General features: G+C 43.4%; 1 protein-coding gene across 2 annotated transcripts; it reads left to right on the top strand.

Moving 5' to 3' along the window:
* The first annotated feature begins 361 nt into the window (after nt 1–361).
* Nucleotides 362–26,467, top strand: ASXL1 (ASXL transcriptional regulator 1). 2 transcript variants are annotated; one of them, XM_067553967.1, is made up of 12 exons: nt 362–1,107; nt 8,469–8,551; nt 11,446–11,554; nt 14,170–14,290; nt 14,366–14,463; nt 14,897–14,990; nt 15,344–15,496; nt 16,492–16,655; nt 16,763–16,859; nt 19,509–19,614; nt 20,082–20,703; nt 21,512–26,467. In XM_067553967.1, exons 1-12 carry the CDS (start codon nt 1,048–1,050, stop codon nt 24,458–24,460), a joined length of 4,656 nt encoding a protein of 1,551 aa, XP_067410068.1. In that variant the 5' UTR covers nt 362–1,047; the 3' UTR covers nt 24,461–26,467. The 2 variants fall into 2 exon arrangements, with proteins under 2 accessions (XP_067410068.1, XP_067410067.1); XM_067553966.1 differs by lacking the exons at nt 362–1,107; nt 8,469–8,551 and adding an exon at nt 9,413–9,511.
* Nucleotides 26,468–27,963: the final 1,496 nt, after the last annotated feature.

Raw genomic sequence — 27,963 nt, 5'->3', positions numbered from 1 at the left:
TCCCTTAGTCCTTGTGCGTGCCCCTCGCAGTTCTAGGCTGGGTCACAGAAGGTGAGTGTGCATGCCACACAAAGCGTGTGTGTGTGTGTGTGTGTGTGTGTGGTGGAGGTGTTCACACAAGCATGAAGTCTGGTGTGTGTAAGCAGTCTGGTGTGTGTATGTGGGGGGGATGAGATGTGAATGACTTTGCAGCTGTGCGTTCACACGAGCGCGCCTGTGCAGGGGGGTGGTCACACGAAGGTGAATGGCCCTCGTGTGTGGCAGGGGGGAGGGGAGTGTTCACACGCGTGTGAGCGGCCTGGCGTTGGGTATTTAGGCCTGAGGCGGGTCCTGCCGCTGCGGCCATGGGAGGCGGCGGCTGGGGAAGGGGCCTGCGCCGCGCTCCAGCGTCAAGGCCCGGGGTCCTGCGGGGGCTGCCGCAGCCGAGCCCCGCTCGGACCCATCGGCGCAGGGGTGTGGGGACAATGGCCGCCGCAGGGCAGGCAGGGGCCGTGCCGTCAGCTGACTCTGAGCTGACGTGGGCAGGCAGGGCACGGCATCCACGGCGCAGGCCCACCATGCACCGCGGCGCTGGGGCGCCACAGCCCGTGAGGGCCTTCTGCGCGGGGGCTGCTGGGAGGTGTAGTCCCGAGGCTGGAGCGGGGCCTTGGCTGCTCGCGGTTGGACTACAATTCCCATCAGCCCCTGCGGTTTGTTTTCCTTCAAACGGAAAAGCTACCTCCCTCCCCCCCTCCCTCGAGCCGAGTGCGGGGGTTGGATTGTCCTGCCGCGGCCACCGTTGAGGAGGTCCCTCCCCCCCCACCTCGGAGCCCTTTGACCCCGTTGTTATGTCGGGCCCGAGCCGCCGCTGCTGCTGCATTCTATAGCGCCCGGGAGCCACCCCACCCTCGCCTCGCGCCCTGCCCACCCGCCCGCGCGCCAGCCCCGCCCCCCTGCTAACGGTCCGCACCCGCACCGAGCGCACCCGCCTCCGAACCGCCGCCCGCCCGCCCGCCCGCGCCCCCGCCCTCCATCGCTGCCCCCCCCAAATCCCGGAGCAGGAGGAAGATGAAGGAGATGAGGCAGCGGAGGAAGAAGGAGCGCACGTGGGCTGAGGCCGCCCGCCTGGTGAGGGGGAGGTCCCCTCAGGAACGGGGGCGGGGGGGACCCCGCGGCTGCAGGGGCTGGGGAGGGACCCCCGTCCCCAGAACTGGCGGGGCCCAGGCTGGGCAGGGAGGGGTCCTGAGGGAAGGATTGTGACGAGGGAGACCCTGAGCACAGAGGGGGGGACATCCCCCAGCCAAGCCTGGAGGGAAGACGGGGTGTCTGACAGGACGTGTCCCCTCCCAGAGAGGGGCCCAGGCACGGTTGGGGCTCCCCGCTGCAGACGGGAGTGGTGACTCCATGTGCTGGTGGAGTCGCGGGGGGGGTTGGCTCAGAGAAGGGCACCCCCTCCCCCCCCGTGTGAGCAGAGGGGAGCTGGTTCAGAGGGAGAGCCGAGACGCACCTTGTGGTGGTGTTTTTTGCATTATCTGTATTACTGTAGTGGCTAGGAGTCCCCATCATGGACCAGGATGCCATTGTGCTAGGTGCTGTACAAACAAAATTAAAAGGTGGTCTCTGTCCCAAGGAACCTACAGAGAAACCTACAGAGTCCTTCCCCACCATACCGCTTGATAACCAGGGAGGGTAGCGGACAGGGCATCTCCTATACAAGGAGAGGGACACAGCCACCTCCTCCCTATCTTCAGTGTGAAATGGAGAAGAGAAGAGGCTACTTCTAGAGAGCAATAACCCCCACACACATGCACACACTCCCAACATAATCACAGCATGACTTTCTCTATAGAAAGGTGGAGAGCCACAGCTCCTACCATTCTAAGCAGAAGAGACTCTCTCCTCCTTCTGCCTCCACCCCTCAAGAGAAAGAGAGAAATTGCTAGTCTCTTTTCTCTGCAATGTTACTCGGAAGAAGAAAGGGAATGCCTCTAGTTCTAATACATGCACACCCTGTACTGCCAGCAGGGTCTTCTGTCCAAACTACAGGAGGAGTGCTTCCAGAAACACTCCCTCTACTACATCAATTTGTGGAACTGTCCTGTTTCTCACAGAAGACCCCTGTATTGCATGGGGAAGGAGCTATTTTCAGATATTTCTTCCTTCCAGATTACCAGCTGGGGTTCCCTCAGAGAGGGTGAGAATCATAGAAGATTAGGATTGGAAGGGACTTCAGGAGGTCATCTAGTCCACCCCCCCTTGCTCAAAGCAGGACCAACCCCAGCTAAATCTCCCAGCCAGGGCTTTGTCAAACAGACCCTTTCACATGTTGTCACCCATATTACCAAGGGGAGGGGATCGGTTTTCTAGCGAGAGATTCTCCTTTAACCATGGAAAGAGGATGGTGTTCTCTTGAAGAAAAGTGTGAGCATACACCCCATGTATGGTGGTTGGATAAGGTATTTTTTGGAGAGGCCTTCAGTAGTTTATAACCATTGCTTAGATTTCTCAATATCTGTCTTAAAGTACCTTCCCAAAATGGTATGGATAGATAGTTTGAGTAGGCATTGACAAGTTCTGGGATGATTTCTTCACTGTGGAAAATGGTACTGTTTGTTAGAGACAGCCTTTAATTTTTCTGGTTGTGTTAGTCTTACTTGCAGGTCAGCAAAGGCCGAGCAATCTGGTAGGACACTTGTCAGGTCCTACTTTTTATTCTGCTTTCTCCTTTTGGATTTATTTAAACTCCCTGGAAGGGATCGCAGCCTTCTGAGAAACGTCAGGCTTGAGGTCCAGAAAACATTATTGCCTGGAATTTCCTTAGTGGCAACAAGCTTCTTCCTGACACCATTAGAATGGGGAAGCTAGGCATTGTATGGGGTTCAAGTGTACATGAAAACATAAATCTCCCTCCTGCCTATGTTGAGGGCTTTACTTGGTTAGTGTCTTCATGGTCAACGTTTTCATTTGGTCATAAACATGTTCTTGGTAATAAATCTGGTATGTGTGTGATGAAATCTTGTGGCATGTCTTTTGATCGGGTTTTTTTTTTAAATTCCATTAATTCAAGCAGCAAATTTCTAGAGTAAATACCTGCTTTGGTTATGTCCATTAATACCATCCTATCGGAGCCCTGCTGTATTCTGTCGCCCATCACCATGTGGGACAAACATGTCATTTATGAAAAACTAAGGCTGAATCTTAATCTGGAATCCAGATGTCAACTGTAAAATCTAAAATGGAAACAAACTTAAGAAGTCTTTACCAATTAGCACCCTAACTCGGTTCATAACACTCTCCATTTCAACTCTGTTAGTGTGGGAGAATAGTCACATTGCAAATGGAACACTCAGATTTTTTCATGCTTCATAGTGTTGATTCTTGCTGCTATCTACTTTTAATGTCAATTGGAAGAGGCTTGTTTGTTTTGTTTTTTCCACCAGCAACCAAAATTTCTTGCAGTTCAACTTTAAAAAAAAAAAAAAAAAAAAAAATCTGTAAAACTGTGTGAGTGCAAGTGACTGGGGGGAGGCATGGTGATCCTGCCATCTTCATATGGATACTGATGGATTAGATAGTTTTTCTTCTTGGCTCTGTTTGGACCAATGGTACTTGATCATTGATTTAGTGGTGCATGGGCATGTTTTGTGTGTAGTATAGTGGTATCTACAGAAGTAAATGCATATTGGGTTGTTTATGTGTTTTATCTGTTGAGATTATGTACCAGAGCATGTAGACATTTAATGAGAGCTGGATGATTGTCTTGGGTCCATCTGATTTAGGTTAGTGTCCAGTGGATTCTAGCAATCATTCTAGCTTTTTCTGAATAGGACTTGTTTGAACACAATAGCATGCTGGGTCAGAGCAATGGTCCTTCTAGCCCAGTATCCTGGCTTCTGACTAATGCTATATGCTTCAGAGAAAATGAACAGAACAGGGCAATTGTCATGTGATCCATCCCCTGTCATCCAGTCCCAGCCTCTGGCAGTCAGTCTTAGGGACACCCAAAGGATGGGGTTGCATCCCCAACCATTTTGGCTAATAAGAACTGATGGATCTATCCTCCATAAATTTATCTAATTCTTTTTTGAACCCTGTTGTAATTTTGGCCTTCACAACGTCCCCTTGCAACGAGTTCCACAGGTTGATTGTGTTGTGTGAAGACGTACTTCACTATAAAAGCTATTCCTACTAGAACTTCTGCCTTCTGGTAGCTTGTATAGTTCTTTGTGTGAAGATTGTTTTTGAGCTCACTTGACTTTTGCTTTTCTCCTGCTCTTCAAGCTAAAAGTTGCAGCTGGAAAAAACTAGTGCCAGGTTCATGCTCAGAAGTGCTTCAGCCTGCAGCTCCTGTGAGGGTCCTAGTCTTGTGGGTGAAATACTTGAACATAGGCACCTGGGCTACTCTGCTGGCAGGTGACCCTGAGTGTAGGGCAAAGACTAAGGGTATGTCTACATTAGAAATGCTACAGCTATGTCACTGTAATGTAGACATTTATTACTGCGAAGGAAGGGGTTCCTACATTGCTGTAGTAAATCCACCTTTCCAAGAGGTGGTACTAGGCTGAAGGAAAAATTCTTCCGTTGATCTAGGGGTGTCTACACTGTGGCTTAGGTCAGCTTAACTACATCTCTTGGGGGTGTGACTTTTTCATGCCCCCGAGTGACATAACTAGATCAACCTAACTTTCTAGTATAGACCAGTCCTAAGTCTGGTTGCATCATTTTTCTCACCACCCAACACACTGAACTCTGTGGTAACTCACTGCTTATTGGCTGTCCAAAAAGTCTTCAAGTCGTCTACTTTGGCGACTCTTCAGTAGTCATTTAATGGCATAACACCCATGCTAGTGTATCCTCACTGGCATCTGATCTACCAGTGAATCTTTTCATGGATGTTGTTTGTTACCCTCCTCTTGGTTGGTGCGCCTCCCTATGTGCATTAAGTGTGTGAGGTCTCTAAACCCCTGCATCATCTTTGTTCTATTTCTGGTTTGTCATTGGCTCAACCTCATACCGGATTATTCACTTAGGGAGACCAAACCTTTCCTAGCTTTTCTGGGTTGGGGGGCACCTTTCAAGCTGCTTTTAAAACCATTAAAATAGATCTTTATTTAAGACTAGGCTTTACTGCACTTCCCATCAAAGTGCTTTTAATTGACTCTTTGTTAGTGTCTGTTACTTTTTTTTATTCCGTTAAGTACCTCCATGAATGGGAAGTAAAAGTACTTTTTGTAAGTACTTAAAAGAAGTATTTTGAGATTCAATGGAGTACATAGAGCCACAGGAATATTGAACAGGTGTTCTGAGGGTCATATTGCTAGTCTAGTACCAGGGTAACTGGAGAAGTAGCATAAAGGTTCACAATTAGGGGACTGGAAATATTACAAACAACGTATGCAGTTTCTGGGGGAAGTATTGTCTTACAGATTCCAAGACATTCTTCCTGGCCAGTGCTCCACGTTGCATAAATAAGTTCCTGATAGAACTTCCTAATAAGTTCCATAAATAAGTTCCTAATCAGCCAGAGGAGGCATTGCTTCAGCACATGCAGGGCCTTTCAGAGTAGGTGAAGGATTGAGAGAGAATCTTGTCTGGTGCTTTCTCTTCCAGCTCTGACACTAAAAATGGTTATACATCTGATACAGTTGGAGCCAGGAACTGTTCTCCTGAGCAGGGCTTTTTATTTCTGACCATAAATATTCATTCATTCTCCATTGTGGGCTGTGTTTTATTTGGTTGTCATTGAGTTCAGTGCTTTTACATGGATTTTCCAGATGCATTACAGACTGGGAAAGTTTTTCTTGATTTGGGAAACATGAATGTTCCATTTCATGTCTCTCACATTTGACTTTTGAATGATGTGGTCTCTACATCAGATACCTATTTCATTTGAGTGAGAAGGAGTGACAGTGTCTGAAGATGGCACTGAATTATTGTACCCCAAAGAAAACTTGATCAGTGCAAGGGGACTGTAGTGCAGCTGTCCTGTGTCAGAATAAAAATGGTTTATTCCATTTAAATTTGGTTAATCATGCTGCTTGCAGTTCTGGTCGCTCCATCTCAAAAAAGATATATTAGAATTGGAAAAGGTACAGAGAAGGGCCACAAAAATTATTAGGGGTATGGAACAGCTTTCATACAAAGAGAGATGAAAAAGACTGGGACTGTTCAGCTTAGAAAAGAGATAACTAAGGGGGAGAGGGAATATGATAGAAGTATACAAAGCCATGAATGGAGTGAAGACTGTGAATAGGGAAGTGTTATTTGCCCCTTCACATAACACAAAACCTGGGGTCACCCAATGAAATTAATAGGCAATAGGTTTAGAACAAACAAAGAAGTACATCTTCATACAACACACATTCAACCTGTGGAACTTGTTACCAGGCGATGTTGTAAAGGCTAAAACTATACGTTGTCTTTGCTGGGTTTAAAAAAGAATTAGATAAATTCATGGAGGATAGGTCCATCACTGGCTATTAGCCACGATGGTCAAGGATGCAACCCCATGCTGTTGGTGTCCCTAATCCTGTGGCTGCCACAAGGTGAGACTGGACAACAGGGGATCCTTGGAAAATTGCCTTTTTTTCCCGCTGAAGCTTCTGACACTGGAAGACAGGCTACTGGGCTATAGATGGGCCATTCATCTGACCTAGTTTGGCATTCTTATTTCTTGGGTCTTTTTCTGAGACTCCCTTGGAGCTTTTACTGCATTTAACCATGGGTTCCACAATTCCAAACTTCCAGTCCTCGGCCAGGCTAATGCAATAGTGTTGATGTATTATTTTCAGATACTTGAATGTCACATGGTGGATATGATTTGGTTTAGCTTGTCTTGAGAAGTGTAGATAGATTTTTAACTCAGTACAATGTTCAGGTGTGTCATTCAGGTTGGGCTTTTTCTTTCCTTTCAGAGACTGGGAAGTGCGGGTTGTAGAGAGAGTGACCTGCATTTTCTTCTTGCAGACTGTCCTGCTACTCTACCTTTCCACGGGAGGCTGCAGGCATTTGTCCCTGGCATGATGCTGCAGTGACTCAATTCTACATGTTGCTGACATAATAGGGGCATTCATTTTCTCTGCTCACTACTTGTACTAGTTGAATTGAAAGACAGAATCACATTGCCAACTTGTATAAAGACTGTCACTGCTGAAATCAGTATTGCATGTCATTATGACCATTATGTTAGGGGAATTTATTAAATGATTACCGGCAGAATATCTGTTGCTTCTTCTGTCAGGTACATCAGACCATATGGTGAAATGTATTTTTACATTGGATTTTCTATACTGGATCAGACTAGTTAGTGGTTCATGTAGTCCACTGTCCTATCTCTGACAGTGCCAAGTATAATATGCTTCAAAGGAAGGTGTAAGAAATCCTGCAGATAGGTAGTTATGGAGTAACCTCCCCTAGGAAAAGTTTCCTCTTAAATCTGAATAATTAAAGGTTGGCTTCTGTCTTGAAACACCAGGGTTTACATCCCTTCTGAAACTGTTTTTTTATTTTTAATATTTACTATTATAATTATGTTTATTCTTGTTATCCATATAAATGCCCAGTCCTTTTCTAAATCCTGCTAAGCTCTTGGTTTCAATGGTATTTTGTGGCAGTGAGTTCCACAGGCTAATTCAGCATTGTATAAATAAATATTTAGTCACTTTTGAATTCGCCATTTTTCAGCTTAATTAAATGTCCCTTTGTTGTATTTATGAGACAGTATGAAAAGAAGAGCCTGATCTACCTTCTCTAGACCATTCATTATTATTTTATACCTTTGTCATATCCCCTCTTACTCATCTTCTTTCTAAGGAAAACTGTTCCAATCTTTTAAATCTCTCCATGCTAAATTTTTTTCATGCCCCTAATAATACTTGTCACCAGTCTCTGAACCCTCTCTGTTTCTACTGTATTATTTTTGAGATGGGATGATCAGGACTTAATATAGTATTCCGATTGAGGGTGTACTATTGATTTATATAATGGCATTATTATTATTTGTAACTCCAACAGCATGCTAGATGCTTTACAGATAGGTATGAAGAGAAAGTCTCTGCCCCAAGGAGCAAACAATCTATATCAACTATGTTAACATCTATTTCAGTGGAAGCCTTTGTCATATGTTTTCGAACGTTGTGTGCAGTAAGGGTTTGATCCGTTGTTTACTGAAATCAGTGGGAAAGCATCCATTAACTTCAATAGTGTGAGATCAGGGTCTAATTTCTCAGCTCTCCTCCTCTACGCATACTTGCACACTTAGAGACCTGATGAGGAAGCAGAGCAAGCCATTTGTAGCCTTAAAAAAAGTGCAGGGATGCATCTGTATCATAGTGTGCTCTAGGGTTAACCTGAATTTTGTAGCAGGTTTTCTTGTGGACATATTAAGTTTTAGCAGACAGATTTTTGTATTTGAATCCCAGCCCAGGAAGCAACTCAGTGAATGTGAATAGAAATTGTACAATGAAGCTTCGGTATTTATATCTCTTCAGGTGCTGGAAAACTACTCAGATGCTCCAATGACCCCGAAACAGATTCTACAGGTCATAGAGGCTGAGGGACTAAAGGAAATGAGGTTAGTATTGATCTTCTTGTCTATAATAAAGTGTGTGTGGAATGTGGGGGAGGGTGGATAAAAAGGGCTGGATTACTTAGTGGAGTTCTTCCTCCTTTCTCTAATCCACCTTTCTTTTTTCCATCTTTCTCTTTTTCTCTCTGTAGTCCAATAATTTGGGAGTAAGAATATACTAGCTGTTTTTCTTTAACAGTTGCTGCTGGAGGATTTCCAGTTCCTTGCAAAAATGTTCACTCCATGTTTACCTTTCAGTGGAGTTGTAGGGCTTTTGTAAAATGTTCTAATGCCAGCCACAGGTCTGTCTCTGATATAAATGCTTCTCCTGTGTATGTTTCTTCTACAAATAAATAACTACACCTGGTCTTCCAGTGTTGGGCCTGTGTTTATGTAATGAGTCAAACTCAGTCCTCTGTAGAGCTTCACCTCTAGAGCAGAGTCTGCTCCTTTTCCTGGGGTCAGGTAAGAAACTTTTATATGCAGCATACTGGGCTCTTTCTACATATTCTACCGCACCACAGTGTTAATGCTGCTGTATTTTTGTGGCCCTTGATGTATACCTCACTATATATGTCACCTGAAGAAGAGCCTAACAAGAATGTAGGAAGCTACAGGGATAGATGGAACACCAGGTGTTGTCCTAAATTCATTTCCTGGAATTTCCGTCTGCTTTTGTTGAGTCTAGTAGAAAGGAGATACAACATATCTTGCAGGTCAAAGGAAGTAGATGTTTGCTAGCCATCATGCGGCAAACTCCTTAATTTGGGTTACAGGATGAAAGTTTCCAAGTTTGACTGCACACTGTAAATCAAGCTGTCTTTGGCTGTTCAGCATTCATTGACTCACATGTGGGATCTCAACTCTGTGCTGTTCTAACTGTGCATTGTTTTTCTTTTCGGTTTTATGAACTGTCTTCCGCCATGTTGCCTGCATCACTATTGAACTGCTGTATAACTATAGAAGGTAAATGAATCCTTTTGGGACTGAAGCAATTCAGAATGTTAACTTGTTTCTCATCTCACTATCCCTGAAATTAGGAAACAATCATGATGGTTTGAGAAGTGAACAGCTTCATAATTCACAGACAGAGGTATAATGTGTAGGAGTTACCATTGTTCAGAGAGGGACTGTGCCAGCATGCTGTGCTCCCTTGATAGCAGAGCTGTTAGAACACCCACTCGATACTCAGGATTCTTAACAACTAGGTTTATAGTGGGAATGGACTTGGGTGATGGCTTCACAGCATTGTGTGCAGAGAGTAGAATAATGATGGGCTTATAGTGAAAAACTCCATATTCCTTCTCTTTTAATCAGATATTCACTCTGCACTGACCTACTTTCTTTGATCAGTCTTTTTACCCAGATGGGTAGCTGAACTGCTTGTGGGTCTGTGAGCACTAGGCTGTCCTCTACTAATGGCAATAACAGGGTGTATTTTCACTAGTGCAAATTTTCTTTCTGTTTTTACTGGTAACTTATCAAAATAGATATCTAAAACCAAGCTTCTCAGCATGTGTGAAGTTAAATCTCTCAGAGCTAAATCATTGTTCTAGGGATTGGTATTTCCCTCCAGGTATATCTGCTTCCCTTCACCCAATTGTTAATTTTCTGCTGCAGGGAAAGATGGCTTTCTTACTTTACTGTGTAACACTTCATAAACCCAGTATTAAAAAACAGACTGACCACCATAGGCTATGATCTTGTCTAGCTAAATAGTATTGGACCTGAACGAAGTAGCATGATGACTCAAGGGACACTCTTTTCCCTGGGTCAGTTCTGAACCAGTGCCACCCTGATTGTAGGAAATACTCAATAGTTTGGGGTACTGTTTTCCTAAAGAAGTACAAAATAGTGATCCCCAGAGGTTTATGCAAGAGCAGAACTGTTGAGTCCTGTTTCCTGGCTAAATTGTAGCTCCAATGAAAGTTTTTGTCTTTTGAACTTTTGTCTACAGTTTTAATTAGGGAAGTTAATCTTTTCCTTTCCTAAAACTTGTTTCCTGTGGCTTGTAATTTACTTGCAGCATTCTGCTAAGTGCAGAGGGGAAAATAAAGGGTAATTTACAAGAGAAGGAGTTGGGATTTCTCTGTGGTGTATAAAAATAGCCAAAGTTACCATGTGTCATCTCCAAGGCTTGCTAAGATATGCCGAAAAGCAAACCAGCAAAACAAACTTAATCAAGATTAGCCCAGAAGTTGTTCTAAATCCAGTTTTCGGTTTGAGAAGTTGAGATTCAATAGTTCGAGCTTTTCAGACTGAAACATTGCACTTAGAACAGTTTTCAGTTTCATTTTTAATAATCGTGAACTCTTACATTGCTTTAAAAACTTCCCTTCCAGGCTCTAGAGGTAATGTGTTATACATGCATGTGTGATTATGTGGAAAACATGACACACCACATCATCATAAAGGTTTCATCTGCATGAGTGTGGGTTGGCTGCTTTACTTACAAATGGCAAACAACCACTGAATGGTGTGGGCCATCCCAAATGAGTGCCATTAAACCCTTCATGCTACACCATGCTAGCATGTATTCTCTCTGTTATGTATAGTACAAGAAAACTACTTCAGAAATATTTGAGTTTGTAAACATTTTATTGATGGGGTGTTTTTTGTAGCTCTCCACTTCTAAAACAAGTCTGTCTTAGTACCATGAGTCCAGCTATGAAGAATTCAGAAACAGAGAGAAATATCTCAATGTATAAACCTCTAAAAATGACCTACAGTGGCTTGAGCATTAGTGTAACATGCTGCTTTCATATTATCTGAGGCGTATCTTGCTCTGGTGGTAAGCAACTCAGAAAGGAAAGCAAAAATGCTGTAGAGTTTGGTGTATTCTCTAAAAATTGGCATTTAGATCATCTAATCCTCATCTTCCTTTTTCCCTCTGGTTTCAGTGGCACTTCCCCCCTGGCCTGCCTCAATGCCATGCTACATTCCAACTCAAGGGGAGGTGACGGGCTCTTTTACAAATTGCCTGGACGTATCAGCCTTTTCACACTCAAGGTAAATTGTGAACTCCTGTTTTCCAGGCTGGGGACACAGTACGAGTTTAACTTGTTACGCATTGCTGTTGATGTTGATCCATCACCGGTGATTGCTGTATGAGTTTAGCATACTGCCCATGGTAACTTCATGTGAAACAGAGTCTCTGGATCCAGAATTCTATACACTGTGGTTCTTGTGCCTATAAGCCATATGTAATAAATTTCTGTTGTTTTACTATTAAAGTTCTTAAATTACGCAAGCAAGATAAACTTTCTTCTTCCAGCTCATGAAATGTCACTCTTTAGTTCATGCAATCATAAAGGATACCACATCATCAGAATAATGAAAACTGTATGTTCCCTTTATACAGTAAACTCCCATTTATCCAAAATCCTATTATCTGAACTTCTGCATTATCCAATTCTCTTTCTTGTCCCCCATGTATCTCATGCTGGGAGATAAGGGATTCGGTTACTGTGGAGGTTTGGATAATAGAGCAAAGACTCCTGGCCAGGAATGTGAGGAGGAGGAGGAGAAGCCTCGGGCTGTGTGGGAGGTTACCCTGCTGCACAGCGGTTCCTGTGGCAGTGCAGGGAGCCCCCTGGAGCTCTGCTGTCACGAGTGAGTGAACAGGGCTATGACAGTGGAGCTGCAGAGGGCTCCCTGCACTGCTGCAGGTGCAAGGAAGACTGTGGTCCTCCTGGCAGAGCAGAGCAGAGACCTAGTTGGGGGCCTATGCTCTGTCCCGCACCTTGCGCTTGCAGGGATCAGATGTCACTGGTCCTGTGATAGTGCAGGGAACCCTCTGCAGACCTGCTGTGAAGAGAGTGAGTGACTGGGGTAGAGCAGATTTCCCTGTCCCCCCACATCGACCCTGGCCAGGTTAGCAAGAAAGAGGAGGAGAAGCCCCAGCTGTGGGGGAGGCCTCTCCATTGCTGAACGGCTCCTGCCTCTCCATTATCTGAACTCCCAATTATCTGAATAAAATCCATGTACCTATCGCTATTCGGATAATGGGGAGCATATTGCATACCAGTCCCAAAGGGGTACAGTCAGCTTGCAGATAACATTGGTCTGAAAGCTCTGTAGGGACAATAGTTACAAGTAACACCTCCTGTTACTGTAATTAGAAGAGGTTAACGAAGTGTTTTCAGTTTATTTACTCTTTGTGTTTGACAGGACTCTGTGCTTGGTTATTTTTATTCTCTCCCCCATATAGTCTGTTTTGTTTCTTTATGCTTACAAGACCCTTAAAAACATCAGTAGAGAAAAAGGAAAACAAATTATACATTTTTTGTTTAAGGAATTTTAAAAAAAAGTCAAGACATGCTGTTAAAAGAGGTTCTACCTGAAGTAATAATTCTAGTACATGTTGACAGTCCCTTTAATATGAATTATAGAAAATACACTTCTGCTTCTATATTTCTTTAGTGTCTCAGAGATGATCCTCCTCTCCCCCCACCCCAACCTCCTCAAATACACCTTTGAACCTCTTTTCCCCAAAAGATGCCTTATGTTAATGTCATTGTGTTTAAAATTAGATTGAATTCCAAAATATTTTTATTTGCCATTTGTATAATCCAATTAAAATGAACATCACAAGCTTGGCATCTCTGTAATCCGGTTGGTGTTTGATACTGTTGGCTCTTTATCTCTAGGACTAAAAAATACAGTGGCTAAATATTGTCACACAGCTTCTCAGCCCAAGAAAGAATAATTTTTCTGAATGTAAAACCCTCCCATTGTAGTTATGCATGGATGATTATGAGCAAACTGTTTTATTTTTTTCAAGTATGCTTGAGTTACACATCTGAGAAGGCTCCATAGAGCATGCCAGAAATTCAGTTCTACTATCTGAAAAGACTGTTGGAGGGTTAACTTAGTTAAAGTGAATGGTGCTGACTCCTGCTCAGTTAAAAGCTTGAATCTACTGAAGCCTCCCATGCATACAGGGGATTAAAGTATGGAGGTGGAAAAATAAAGCGAAAGCTGTAAAGTCTGCACTACCGCTGTCTGTGTTGCCAATGTGGTGTGAGATCAGAATAAACCAATGGGCACTGCCAGGAAGTAGTGGGACAGTGGGCCACAGTTAGGCAAAGGCAAGAGCAGTAATGACAGAAGGAAATAAAATCGCCTGCCAGCACAGAAAAGGAAGAACAGTTATTTCTCCCACTACTCACGGGTGTGCACACAGCTGGTTTGCATATTTAACTGTGGAATAACACTGGATTTTAAACATTAATAGACATATGAAATGTTACATCAATGCATGAGTTTTTCCTCTTTGCAAGTCAAGCATTACCTCATACAGCCCTCAGCTTGGTGCTCTATAATTCCTGCACACACAGATTGTACAATGCATCACAGTTGGACTGTTCAAAGATATTCTTCAAGTTAATTCTTGCTTGAAATTTTTGATGGTTTATAAGTATTGTGAACATAGTCAGGATTAGTGATAGGAACATGTTTTTATTAATCTAATGACCCAGTGTCATAATTTGGTTATGTTATATTCAAGAGCTTCTGTCTGAGGAAGTGGGACTAGCCACTAGAATGTGTGTTCCTGTCTGGCTAGTTCATGAAACTCCGCAGGGAAGGACTGTAATGACGTAGGTTCTTCTTGGCGCTTCTAGAAGGATGCCTTGCAGTGGTCTCGGAACTTGTCTGTGCCAGAGGGAGAGGAGCTGGATGATGCAGTAGATGCAGAAAGCTCTGGGTCCAACGAAGCCAGCACTGTGAGTGGGGATAATGATGGTAAGTGTCAAATCATGTTAATATTAGACTACGAGCATCTTCTTCAGGGTCTGATCATGTGCTCTCTTCTTCCAGTGTCTCTTGATGAAACCTCTTCTAACGCCTCCTGCTCCACTGAATCTCAGAGCAGGAGTCTCTCCACTGCCAGAGAGAGCTACAGAGCAGCCTCACAGGTAGGGGTGAGTGTGGGGTTAATGGGACGGGGCAAAGCCAGGAGTGTTTATTCTTGAGGCGAGATCTCTGTGCCACATGAAGGCTGTGTGGTGGTGACAGAGATTAGAGACACACCAGAGTCATCTTCCTAAGCAGGGGCAGAATTACAGAGCCACATGATGGGGTGGGAATGAGTGTAAGTGGGAAAGCTGCAGCACGATGAGAATTTTATGAGGCGCTTTATTCCAGGGTGAGTGGGTCTTTGGAGGTGGTGCAGGGTTCTCTGCTGTTAAGGAAAAATGAGTAACACTTGAGTACTTGTCTGGTAACTCATTTGTGGCCATGTGGAGGTATGTGGCTGAATTGAGCGAGGAAGAGGTGCAGTTTAGAGGGTAACCCATATGTACTTTAGCACCCTAAACAGTTTGTGTCTCGTTTTTCTCTGGAACATAGACAAGCAAACAAAAGAAAAAGACTGGTGTGATGCTGCCCCGGGTTGTCCTGACTCCACTGAAAGTAAATGGGGCACATATGGAGTCTGCCTCAGGTGAGCATTTGTTGCACCTTGACTGTTTTCAGCCAATTGCATGGCAAGGCCCTTCAGCGCAGGTCCTGTCCTTCCTAGGCCAGGACAAGGCAAATATTTATTTAGTGCTCACTAAACATACAAGTGATTTGAATAATTTGTGCTGCATTATTGGTTAAAAATTGTATTTAATATTAATATCATCAGTCACCCAACCAGAACTGTCAGTGATGGAGCAATGACCTAATTTTGTCCATCTAAAAGTGGGTCTTTGCACTTTGTAAACAGATCATTATTGTCATGTGCTAAACCTCTCCCCAAATGGAGCTTCTGCTACTCATCCATGAATCTGTGACAAATGGCTTTGCCTTTAGGTCTCACAGGAAGGCATGCTGATGGAGAGAGCAGCAGCACTTCCAGCAGCAGCAGTTCCTCTTTGGCCCTATGTAGTGCCACCATGCGCAGTAGGACAGAAATCACCAGGGATCCTCCACAGCTGCTGAGAGGTGTCCGGAAGCCAGCAGCTGGTACGTGCTTCTGAATAAAGTTGTAAGAACTGGACATAAAAACTGAAGCAAAGATCAAATGTGTCCAAGTCTGTCTCCTCCTTATGGAAGACTTTTATCCTTTTTGGCATCTCTTCCAACGTTAAGGCTTCTCAATATCACACAACTGTGTCCACACCCTCAGTGCAGAGGCAGGAAACCTCCTAGATGCTAGCTGCCTAATCTGAAATGTAGTATTCAGAGCCGGGGTGGGGGTGTGGGAGAGGGAGCATGCATACACAGGGTGGAGTTTTAAAGATGTACTGTCCATGTCTTCATGAATGAATGTTTTTTATAAAAAAGTCGTGATTGAAGCTTAGTTTTTACCAGTCATCTTGTATATGTTCCATGCTGCACATTTTAATCCATGTGATAATTCATAAGGCACATTCGATTCCGTGATGTGATGCATCCAAAAATGCATCCCCTCTGTCCAATTGCTCACCCCTATAAATGGTGTAGCCAGGTGAGCTGGAGAGTGATCCCTTTGGAAACTCACTATTCCCATCCTTTGACTTTATCACAAAGATATAAGAGTAGAGAAGCATTGCCTCTTTAACACCATTGAACCCATGAGCGTAGAAGGTGCAGGGTGGGATCACTAGCCTCCTATATATTAGTCCAAAAGTGATCTGACTGCAGCAAACCTGGAAAAGATTATTCTGAAACATATGAGAGGATTTTGTTTGTTTGCTGTGATTCAGACATTCTGGGAACTGGTCTCTCAGGCCACAATGGGGTGGTGCTTTAAAAAGCAGCTCATTTGTGGTATTTGAAAACAAGTTATCTAAAAAAGGCACTCATGTTAAAACACTAGTCATCTCCTTTCTCTGTTCTACCCAGTTATATAATAAAATATGAACTATTTGTTTAAAAGTATTTGAGAGATTCTTCCTTTGCCTTGGAGTCCCATAGCCTGTTCTCTTGTAACTTGCTCATTTGAATTTTATTTTTATTTGGTTTTTTGAAAACTACAGGGCAAATGAAGCGAAACAGAGGCGAGGACATAGATTTTGAAACACCTGGTTCCATTCTCGTCAACACAAATCTCCGGGCACTGATAAACTCCAGAACCTTCAATGCACTCCCTCCGCACTTCCAGCAGCAGCTCCTCTTCCTGCTGCCAGAAGTTGACAGACAGGTACAGGCATACAGCAGTCACTGTGCATCTCCTTGCTTATGTTGTCATTCCTGTCCCCAAAGAGCTGCTGCATGTGCTTTCCAACTATTATACTTTGTCCTTCATAGGTTGGGACAGATGGACTGATGCGTCTCAGTGGCAGTGCTCTGAATAATGAGTTCTTCACCCATGCGGCTCAGAGTTGGAGAGAGCGCCTGGCTGATGGTGGGTAGATTTGCGATCTTGAATGATTGCGAGAAGCCTGCTCTGTGCCTTGTTTGGGAGGAGAAAAATAACCTGTCGAGTTTGGTTCTGTACCAGCTCTGGAGTCTGTCTGGCTGTATTGCCTTTTTTTGTTTTTCATAGAATCATAGAACATAGGACTAGAAGGGACCTCGTGAGGTCATCTAATCCAGTCCCCTGCACTTATGGCAGGACTAAGTATTATCTAGAGCAGATTAGACAATAATGGAAATTTCACAACTTCCCTAAGCATTTTATTCCAGTGCTTAGCTACCCTGACAGTAAGTTTTTCCTAATGTCCAACCTAAACTGCCCTTGCTGCAATTTAAGCCCATTGCTTCTTGTTCTATCCTCAGAGGCTAAGAAGAAGAATTTTTCTCCCTCCTCCTTGTAACAACCTTTTATGTACTTGAAAACTATCATATCCCCTCTGTCTTCTCTTCTCCAGACTAAACCCAGTTTTTTCAATCTTCCTTCATTGGTCATGTTTTTAGACCTTTAATAATTTTTTGTTGCTCTCTCTGGACTTTCTCCAATTTGTCCTTATCTTTCCTCAAATGTGGTGTGCAGAACTGGACACCATACTCAGTTGAGTTCTAATCAGCGTGGAGAAGAGCAGAATTACTTCTCATGCCTTGATTACAACATTCTTGCTTGGTTTTTTTTAAGATTTAAGTTACACTTTTCATAGGTGCCCAGAGGCCTTCAAAACAAAGTGCCAGCTAGCTTTGTCTTCTCTCAAATACTGCCTCTACTGGGTGGAATATGACTCTCAGACCTGTTCAAGTGTGTATGATCATGCTGCCCTTTAGTGGCTGCAGTGTACAGAAGCTATAAACCCTAAGGTAGGGGAAGGAAGAGGGCAAGACAGATGACCAGGAGGGGAATCTACCTCTAATGTAACTTTTCTCATATCCTAGTTACCATGAATTTTTGTAATGGTTTTTTTGTTTGTTTTTTTGGTTATGGCACTTTCAAGATCTCTTAAAAAATATTATTAAATTAACCACTCAACCTTACTGTATTAAGTTGGGCTTCAGTTATTCTAAATTGAAAGAAAAATAAACAATAAAGAAACCTAATGGTGCTTTTTTCTCACATTTTCTCTTTGGTAGTTAATGTATGAACAGAACACTGACCCTCTTATTGTGTGACACACATAAATTACTTTCTAATCCAGTGATTCTCAGGCTTTTCCAGACAATGGGCTCATGTTACAACAGAAAAAAATGTTGGGACCCTTTTCCCTACATAGTCATAAAGAAAGGGTGGGTGGTCAGGGCCTCCCCGAGCCAGCTTGTGACTCCAGTTGAGAACTCATGCTCTAATCTATGCATCTCTATTATGCTCATCTCTGTGGAATATGAGCACTTAATCTTTTTTCCCTTCCCCCAACAAATCTTCCCATCACAAAGAGTTACAGTAAATGCCCTGTATGAAGGGAGAATGTACATCCATTGGTGGTAATATCCTAATCCAACTCTTCATGTATTCTATGGTAAACTGGACATCAATTTTGTAGCAAGCTCCCAGGTTTCTGTAATATGGATGTAAATTGTGTGGGAGCTTCTGGTAAATTTCAAAATGGAAGCTTACTGAGTTAAGTATAAACATGAATAATACATGCAAGACTGTGTCCCTGCTGCAGTTTTTTATATTTAATGTATTTAACATTGCGTGTACATTTTCAATGTCAGAATTCATCTTTAATGTGATGAGTGCAAGAATTTCACACCTCTCAAATGTATTGTTTCAGGCTCTCTGAATTCTCAGGGAGAGAGACATCCCTGCCTTGGTCACATTTTTTTACATTTTGAACGTTTTCTATTCAACTCTGAGGGCAATTAGAATTTCATACACAAGTACAAGGAAGGTTTCTTTGGCTATGTTACATTGCCCCTGGGGACTAGGGGGGTGTGAATAACCGTGAGTACCAAAGCGATGTGCTGTAACTCCCCCGTGTGGACAATGTGTGCATGACTAAAAGGTTCCTAGTTCACATTAACGAAGTCCTCTCAAACAGGACGACATTAATGCGAACTAAGAACCTTTTAGTTCATGCCCTTACTGTCCCTGTGAGGGAGTTACTGTGTAGCAGGTTGCACACTGATATTCACACCCCCTGTTGTCTGAACAGGTTAGTGTACACCCCCTGTGACTACTTCTATGGCCCCTGAATCATAACATTTTCTTTTGTTTTTTGATGTTACTTAATATGATCAGATGAGGGTCATGTCTTGTAATATAATTAATCTCTAAGGGTGAAATCCTGGCTCCTCTGGAGTCAATGGGAATTTTGCCATTGACTTGAATGAGGCCAGAGTTTCACCATAGAGGTGGGGGCATTTGCTATCAGCTGCATAAGTGTTTGGTCACAACTGAGTATCTGGAGAGGACAGAGGGACCTGATTTTTTCCCTCAAAAAGGTGAAATCGGTACTTTGACCACAAGCAGCATTGCAGCATGCCAGAATATCTCATCAGGCTAGCTAGAATTTCAAAGGGCAGAAAATGTCTGTATTGGAAAGATACTCTCTAGCCAGCACAGGACGTGTACTGCTGTGAGTGCTATGGAACTTGCTGAATTGGCTTTGCATAGTAATGAAACTTGCATTTGCTTGTTTCTCTGCAGGTGAATTCACTCATGAGATGCAGGTTAGAATACGACAGGAAATGGAGAAAGAGAAGAGGGTGGAGCAGTGGAAAGAGATGTTCTTTGAAGATTACTATGGACAAAAGTAAGGAATTCTGCATCATTGGTCTTGTTTTATTCAGATCAGGTGGATGGGAAACTTCCCTTCGGTAACTGGCTGCTCTCTGAGAATAAGCAACATCAATCTTTTAGGAGTGCTCATTAGATAGTGAATCATTCAGATTATCACTGCAAGGGAATCCGTGAAATGGAATGTTTTGTTTCCGAGACTAGTAATATTACAGATTACTGTTAGATTGTAAATCCTGACATTTAATCGTTCTCCTTTTTCCCTGTGGCAGTTATCAGGAGTAGTAACTACACAAGATATTTCTTTGTAGGCTGATTGAGTGAGATTTTGATGAGTGTCTGCTTTATAATCCGTAATGCACCACGTACTGCAAATAATAGTGCATACTGTAAATAATAAATTACACCCTTCCAAGGGGATGAAGTCTGACCTAACAGGTCAGCTTGCTCTGCCCTTTAACTGATTCTGAGGTTGCTTTGCAGGTTGGGTTTGACCAGAGAAGAATCACAACAGCAGAATTCAGTGCAAGATGATGCTGAGAATAGGACTGGGTTGTCTGTTCAAGGAGAAGCAGCAAAACCACAGCATGGTCCCTCAACACGACAGCGAGATGGACACTTCAAGAAACGCTCTCGGCCAGATCTGCGATGCAGAGCAAGAAGGAGCTTGTATAAAAGACGTGAGCCTGACCAGACTGAGACTCCCAAAGAGACTGTGTCTGTGGGACCAGATTCCTCCTTCCATGAAGAGACTAAAGCTGAGGTGGATTTGAGAGAAGATGTGACAAACTCTTCCTCTGCATTGTTGAAGCCAGAGAGTTCAGAACTGCTGTTTTCTCCAGAAGCTTCCAGACTGCACAGTAAAATGGAAGATAAGTCATTTGCAGCCACATCTGTAAACAGAATTCCCAGTTTATCCCAGGAGAACTTGGATCAGGAGTCAAAGGACCAGAAGAGGAAATGCTTTGAGGAGGCTGCCTCCACCTCCTTCCCCGAAAAGAAGCCCCGGCTTGAAGATCGTCAGTCCTTTCGTAACACAATTGAAAGTGTTCACCCAGAAAAGCCACAGCCTACTAAAGAGGAACCAAAAGTCCCACCCATCCGGGTAGGAGAGACAATTATACCTGCTTATTACATTAGGGACTTTGTACCAGTAATGCCAAAGTAATACAAAAATGTCACGTCAAATTGTTCAAAGAGGGGAATGGAAAAGTCTCTCGTTGATAGCACTGGCTAAGATCTAATTACTGCTGTGTGTTGTCTTGTTTAGACTGCCAAAGAGTAGAATGGAGAATCATTCCAAGATCTCCTGTACACAAATGCAGAGTAGCCTTTTTTATTATACCAGTTTATTTGTAGTTTTGTGGATGCAGATACGGCTTTTCCTGAAATGGGCTGACTTAATGCAGTGAAGACTTTCAAACTTTCTCATGGTAATTTGTAGTCTCCCCCACCTTCCTCCATGTGGGATGGAATCCTCTTGTCTACAGTTTATACTGTTCTGTAGATGGAATTGCAGCTGTGCCCTTTTTGACAGCAGGAGCTCATCCTACTAATTTCAGTGAGAGTGAATCACACTTGACAGAAATCAAAACTGTCTCTTCTCCAGAGTCCAGACTCAGCTAATGCTTAAGCCATCAGTTTAATATTTGTGTGTGCTGGCTAATGACATAGCTGATCTCACTGTAAAGTAGATTTTAAAAGATGCCATGGTAAGGAGCCTGAGTAGAAGCCTCTTGAGGACCTCATCAAGAGGATAAGGATAGCAGCACCACCACTGAGCCAAAAATCACTTCCTCTCTAGGAATTTTAACTAAATGTATTGGATTTCAGTGAACTGATTTTAAAATACATTTTGCTATCAGAGAATATCAAGTATTAGATTAACATCTTCTCTTCTACTTCTTTTTCAGATTCAACTTTCACGTATCAAACCACCCTGGGTGGTTAAGGGTCAACCCACTTACCAGATATGCCCCAGGATCATCCCCAACACGGAGTCCTCTGGTCGGGGCAGGACTGGTGCCCGAACACTCGCAGACATTAAAGCTCGTGCTCTGCAAGCCCGAGCCCAGCGAGAGGCTGCTTCAGCTGCCATTGGAGGTGGGGGTGGGCCGGGAGGAGGAGGAGGGAGCAGCACCGATAAAGGAGGTGGCGGAGGAGAATCCAGTAGCCATACAGAGTACAGGAGATCAAAGAGAACTCATGGAAGGTGTGCGTCAAATCTACAACGAACACAATTACTGCCGCCTCTCCATCTAGATGGAGAAAAGTCTAACTCTGCTAAGGTAGCAGTGCAGGTAGCGAAAATACATTTATCTGAACCTGCAAAACAGGACTCCTACACTCCTAATAGTGAGGGAGCCTTCATTCTTGATCATGCTGCAGATGTTATCTCAGGTGGGACAGAAGATGCTGCTCAGCATGCTGATGGTTTAGCTAACAGCCAGCTTGATGATGCTTTGACTGGATCATCTTTTGACACTGCAGCTTGTCTGAGTCAGGAGGAGAACTTTGAGCAGCTCCTCCATGACATAAGAACTGAAAACACACCTCACAGTGGCTCACAGGAGTGGCAGAGTCATAAGCAAGAATGCACAGTTCTTCCTGTGAATGGTCTGTTTTCTCAGGTACAGGGGTCTGCAGCTAATCTCTTAGACGATATCAGTGTTGTACCAAGAATTGAAGGTGTTGGCACTCCTGTAGAGTTGAACTGTAGTCCTCCTACAAAGGAAACTTGCTCCAATAAGTCTAGCCTTACCCAAGAATTGTCATCGGATGGTAAAGAACTACGTGAGCCAGAAACTGAAGCTAGATTTGATGGATTCAATCCACCCACAGGAAAATGTGTTACTGATCATGATGATTCAGAACCGAATACTATCGGAATGGAGAACATGGGCTTAGAGTTACATACCTTCCCACACCTGCAGGCCGAAAAACAGCATGAAAGTGAACTACAGAATAAAGGGTCTTTTGTGAAACCTTTTTCACTTGGTGATTTAACTGTTCAGAATGGAATAAGTACCTCTGAAAAACTTCCACACCTGTGGGAGAGGCCACTGGGAGCAAACACAGAAAATGTATGTCCGCACATGAGAGAGACTCAAGGGTTTAAGACAAATGGAGATGACGAAATGCAGAGTACACACAGTGAAACAACAGATACTGCTTCAGATTTTGAAGCTGACCTAACTGATGAGAATGTGGAGGTGGATATATGCTTCAGGAATGTCCACCTTACAGAGGCAACAGGAAAAGGAGACCCATCCAGTAAGAGCAACACTAGGAGAGATGCAGGGATTAGATCCGACTCTTCTGTGAAAATTGACAGTCTCCCATACGTGGTGGACTTGCCATCAGTAACAATGGTGAGCAATGTGTCTCAGCCTCAGAGATGGGCACCACATGCACCTCTTCCTCAAAAACCGTCTGAGAGTCAGAAAAAGCCACCAGGCTCCACTAGACCCATATCTATTGAAGCCAACAACCCTCTGGTGATGCAGTTACTTAAGGGAAACCTTTCTTTGGAAAAGGTTCTACCAGTATCACATGCCAGCATCAAGTTGGAAATTACAGAGTCATCTCTGGACAGGTCATCAGAAAACCACTCATTACAAGTGGAGAGAAATAACAATTGCTGCTTTGGTCAAGAGTCTTCCCAAGATATGGGAATAAATACAAGTGACCTAAGCAGAAGTGATGATTTCCACTCTCCAAGGGCTTTAAGAGATCCTATGAAAACACAATGCAACTCTGGGACAGTGCTGCCCAAAACAGAAAGCACGGAGAACCAGCCTGATGTTCCAGAAAAGTATTCCAAAGTTGGCCCTAGCTTGAGCTCTTCAGTCCAACTGGCAAGTACGGTGAGTGGTTCTCAGAAACCTAAAGAGTTGGGCCCTAGAGAGAGAACATTATCTTCCTGTAGCTTTGAAGATCAAAAAGAGTTGCCCCTGGTCCATGGTGTCCCACAGCACAATCCACTAACTAATGCTATCATGAGTGAAAGCCCTGAAAAGCTAAATCCACCTGCAGCACCTAGATTTTTATCTACAAATGTAACCTCTCTTGGTCCAAATCAGATCAGTGGAGCTTCAGTTAATAAAAGTTATGTTGGTGTCCAGGGCAAAAAGCTCTTTGGTTCTGGTTTCCCCTGCAACACTGCTGTGAGATTACATCATCCAAGAACTTTGGAGCACGTTGCAACCATGAGAACTGCGTCCCCCAGCAAACAGATTCCACTAAACAAGAGCTCTGCATCTGGAGAAGGAGCACCAAATGTCAGGGAATACTGGCCTTCAAAGCAACATGCAAACACCCTAGGAGGAATAAAAAATGAGAATGTAATGGCTTGTGGAGGCCCAGCCAAAGGTAACATGAAGAACAGGAAGGATGTTGCACACGACCCTGTGGAATTGATGGAGCATTTACAGAGTGTTCCGCTTGTTATGGACTTGCCATTTTTCAAGTTACCAAGAGAACCAGGAAAAGGACTCACGCAGCCCTTAGAGCCTTCTTCCATCCCCTCTCAGCTCAATATCAAACAAGCATTTTATGGGAAGCTTTCTAAGCTGCAGCTTAATTCTACCAGCTTTAATTATTCATCCAACGCTACTCCATCTTTTCCCAGAAGCCTTGCTGGAAGCATGATGCAGCTAAGCCACAAAGCGAACTTTGCTGCGAACCATAAAACGTCTCTTTCTGTGCAGATGTTTGCCGATAGCAGCAGTGTTGAAGAAATATCACTCAAATGTTCCTGCAGCCTTAAAGCCATGATTATGTGTAAAGGATGTGGAGCATTTTGTCACGATGACTGTATAGGACCCTCAAAGCTTTGTGTATTGTGCCTTGTGGTGAGATAATAAATTATGGCCAGGGGAAAAATTGTATATTTAGTGTGTGTATTTTGATAATAACTGACCCTAAAACCTGTACACAAAATATTATTCTGTTTATAATAGAGACAATATTACACTTTTAAGTTTTGGTGAGAGAGTTGATTTTTCCCTTCCCACTAAAATTCACAATACCAAACTTGGTCTTACTCACAGTTACACTCTCCTGTCTGTGGGTTGTGCGCTACAGGAGCGATCTTCTGCTTCCCGCCATCATGGAAATGTTGATTGTGTTCTTGGTGCACGTGCTGAGGCTACCACCTGACAGAGGCAGTTTGCTCTGGGAATCCATGGGAGCCTTTTTTAAAGGAAACATTTACATCCAAAGGAAACTGGAACAGAGTGTTCTCTAAGGGCTGAGCTAGGTTAACCCCAGCCCTGTCTTCGCAGAGCAGAATACAGTCTTCCACTCTCCATTCCCTGTCTGTATGGGGAAAGTACTATTATACAGTCAATGTGGACATGAAGCGTCTCTGTGGGTGGTGGCTGTGCAGTACTTGGAATGCTACAGCAGAATCAAGTAACCAGTAAAACACTCGGCAAGTGGCTGAAGAGCCATATATGGATGATCGCATGTTGGATAGAACCAGCTAAGGAATGCAAAAAGCAGATGGTGGTGGCTGCCAACTTCAATGCCTTCTGCTGGACTGAAGGAAGATGTATGGCCTGTGGAACTGTGTGCACCTGATTGAACTGTTGAACCAGGTGACATGGCTGCCTCTTCTGGCCAAATGTGGCTACAAACTTGCATGAAAAGCCCAGGGTTCCTAGGAGTTCGTTAGTGTGGTCAGTAACCTCCCCATATTACAGTCCTACTACAAGAACCTTGCCATGTCAGTATCTGACCATCTGCAAGTATCTGGCTGCGCATCTGCGCTTGATGGTCATTTTACATTCAAAGCAGCGTTTCCTTTTTTTATAGTTTAACTTTTCATTCTTGGATGTATAAAATGAATTACTTGGTTCTTGTAAGTACCCTCTATGCATCTGTTTGATCATGTATTTATATGTTGTACACAGTACTGGCCAATTCTGTAAATGGATGTAATGTACATAGAACATAAAGGGGTTTTTTGTTTCTTTATTTTCAGGCTCTACAGCAGTATTACATTAAAGTGGTGTTAGTTATTAATCTACATCTGTAGTCAGAGCCACTGTATTCTGTGCTGCCTAATGTGAGGCTGAATGTGCAAAGGGCTCACTCTTGGTTCGGACTGCCTCCCTTTCCACCTAGGTGGCTTTGCTGGGGCAGATAGACTGCAATGTGCAATGTCAAGGATGACCTGCCCTGATTTGCTGAGCTGGGTGTATTTTGCTCCTTGCTCGTCTAAAAAAATATTTCAATAGCAGTAACTGGTTATTGTCATAACTGGTGAGTCTCCATGAACAGTGTTATAGCTGCAGTGCAAAGGTGTGAAAGCCCTTACGTATCCAGAAATGATGCAAACAGAAAATTGACCCTCCCTCCTTTGAGCAATTGCCTCTTGGGAATGGGTTGCTCTAAGTGGGGGAGAAGCAAACCTACAATTTTATTTAACAGCTTTCTTCCACCCCTTTTCTACCTCCTACCTACCTCTTTCTTGTCTCTGCTTTCCTTTTTTTTTTTTTTTTTTTAAATTGTAGACCTCCCTGTTTGAGAGCTGTAGAGAGTGTAAAATCTGTGGGCTGCAGCAAGCTTCTTCGTCTCTGAAATGGTTTACCCAAAACCCATGTGGCAACTTGATATTGTGAAATGAGAGAGAGAGAGAGAGACGGGGGTGAATTGAAATGCAGTATTAGGGAAGTCTTGAGGGGATGGTGTGAAAACCTGCTTACCAAAGATAGGGAGCAGAGCTGGGGCAGTCTGGCTCTGTATCCTTTGGGGCCACTGTAGGGTACAGATTGAAGCTGGTCTGATCTGCAGAGCTCTCCAGAGGGGTCCTGCTCCTGTATGTCCCTTGTGGTATTAGAAAAATAAACATTCTGTAAAACCTGCATGTGTGGTTTCAGTCCTCTTCTTCTGAAATGGTCTTGCTGTACTGGGTTTGGGAACTGACCAGTTTGATGTTGTCTTGCCCTAACCATTCTGAGTGGGAAAACATTTGTCATTTTTACAGGCAAAGTTTTTCCTTTTTGCCTTGGGAATGTCCTCAAGAGCTTTTAAACTGAGCCGATCAAAAGGGGATTATCATTCTTGTCTGAACTTCAGCAAGTCATTTGTATACACTAACAGGTAACTGAGAACACTGCAGCTGCATGTACTGTATATGGGCCAAGTGAAGTAAGAGTACCTATGGCACAAAACAAGTAGTTCGGGTTGGACTTCCTGCCAGAGCAAAGTTCGCTGCTGTACAAGCGCTTCTGCAGTGGCGTTGCTCCTTGATATTCATCTCATTGGTGATAATGCACTATACACAGTAGCATCTACCTAGGGAATTCCTTAAGTGTTCCTAAGCAGGTATTTGGTCTCTGTTATTATATGGCATTTTCCTCTAATGTCTAGTTAAATTGTTGGATTAATGGGATTTTAAATGCTGATTTCAAAGCAATGCAATGATTTGGTACCAATTACAACACTTTTGAAACTAGCGGTAGGCTTAGATTGTCAATATATTTTTCTTCAAGGCAGTGAGGGTTTTTTGGGGGGTGGGTGGGAGAAGATTAGTGAGAGCTTTTACACTGTGATCAGCTATAGCATCACACACCTCTCTTCAGTAATTCCAGCTTTCACTGTAGTGGTGGTGATCTGATAAATGTGACACAAGGCCAGTTGGAAAACACAGACAGACAGACACACTCTCCCCAGCACAGAAGCTAACTATACGATTTACATTCTACAGTGCTGCTCTTACAGTAGCACCCACTGCTGAGGTCTTCTAGTGGCTTCTGCACCTAATTCACTCCTAGATAACTGTGTTAGTTTAGCAACAATGGATTCATTCTTCCCTGCAGCTTCTTTAGTTTGCCTGTTTGAAAAACTACAACCAGCTTAGGGTAGGAGGGAAGAGGGATATAGCTGAGCTTTGCTGCTGTTGCCTAATACAAGGAAACATTCTGTTCTAAGTGTGGAAGAAGGTTCATATTTTAAAATTGTAGATTAGTCTTACAGCGACATTGTGTTGAGATTTATCTGTATTTAAAAATCACTCCTAATGGCAAAGCAATCCCTCCAGTAATATGAACTGAACTCAGATAGGCATTCATTGGCCTTAAATATCCTCTGAGCTCTGATGCTTTGGCAATGTATTGTTCCTAAAAGTCAAGCGTGTGTTTATGACAAGATTTGTTGTTTTGTTTTTGCCATCAGTTGAAGTTCTTTGACTGTAACTGAGTAGGTCTAGAATCCTGGGTGGTGGTAGATGGGGTTCTGTTAAAAGAAAACTTAATATAGTTGTGAAAAATACATAAACTCACCATTTAGAAATGTTAAATATAATTTAAGATGGCTAAAGAACTGGGAAGTCAATAGTTTGCCTTTCTGATGGTGCGGT

This window comes from Emydura macquarii, unplaced genomic scaffold, assembly GCF_026122565.2.
Source record: "Emydura macquarii macquarii isolate MOO-44397 ecotype Brisbane River unplaced genomic scaffold, CSIRO-AGI_Emac_v2 contig_1483, whole genome shotgun sequence".
Taxonomy (NCBI): Eukaryota; Metazoa; Chordata; order Testudines; family Chelidae; genus Emydura; species Emydura macquarii.
This window is presented reverse-complemented; position numbering and strand designations above follow the sequence as displayed.

Excerpts from the sequence above, each read along its gene's own strand:
- ASXL1 (XM_067553967.1), top strand. The coding sequence starts at position 1,048 with ATGAAGGAGATGAGGCAGCGGAGGAAGAAGGAGCGCACGTGGGCTGAG. Across the intron at positions 14,291-14,365 it reads TGTGAGTGGGGATAATGATG|TGTCTCTTGATGAAACCTCT; the intron begins GTAAGTGTCAAA and ends CTCTTCTTCCAG. Across the intron at positions 20,704-21,511 it reads CAAAAGTCCCACCCATCCGG|ATTCAACTTTCACGTATCAA; the intron begins GTAGGAGAGACA and ends CTTCTTTTTCAG.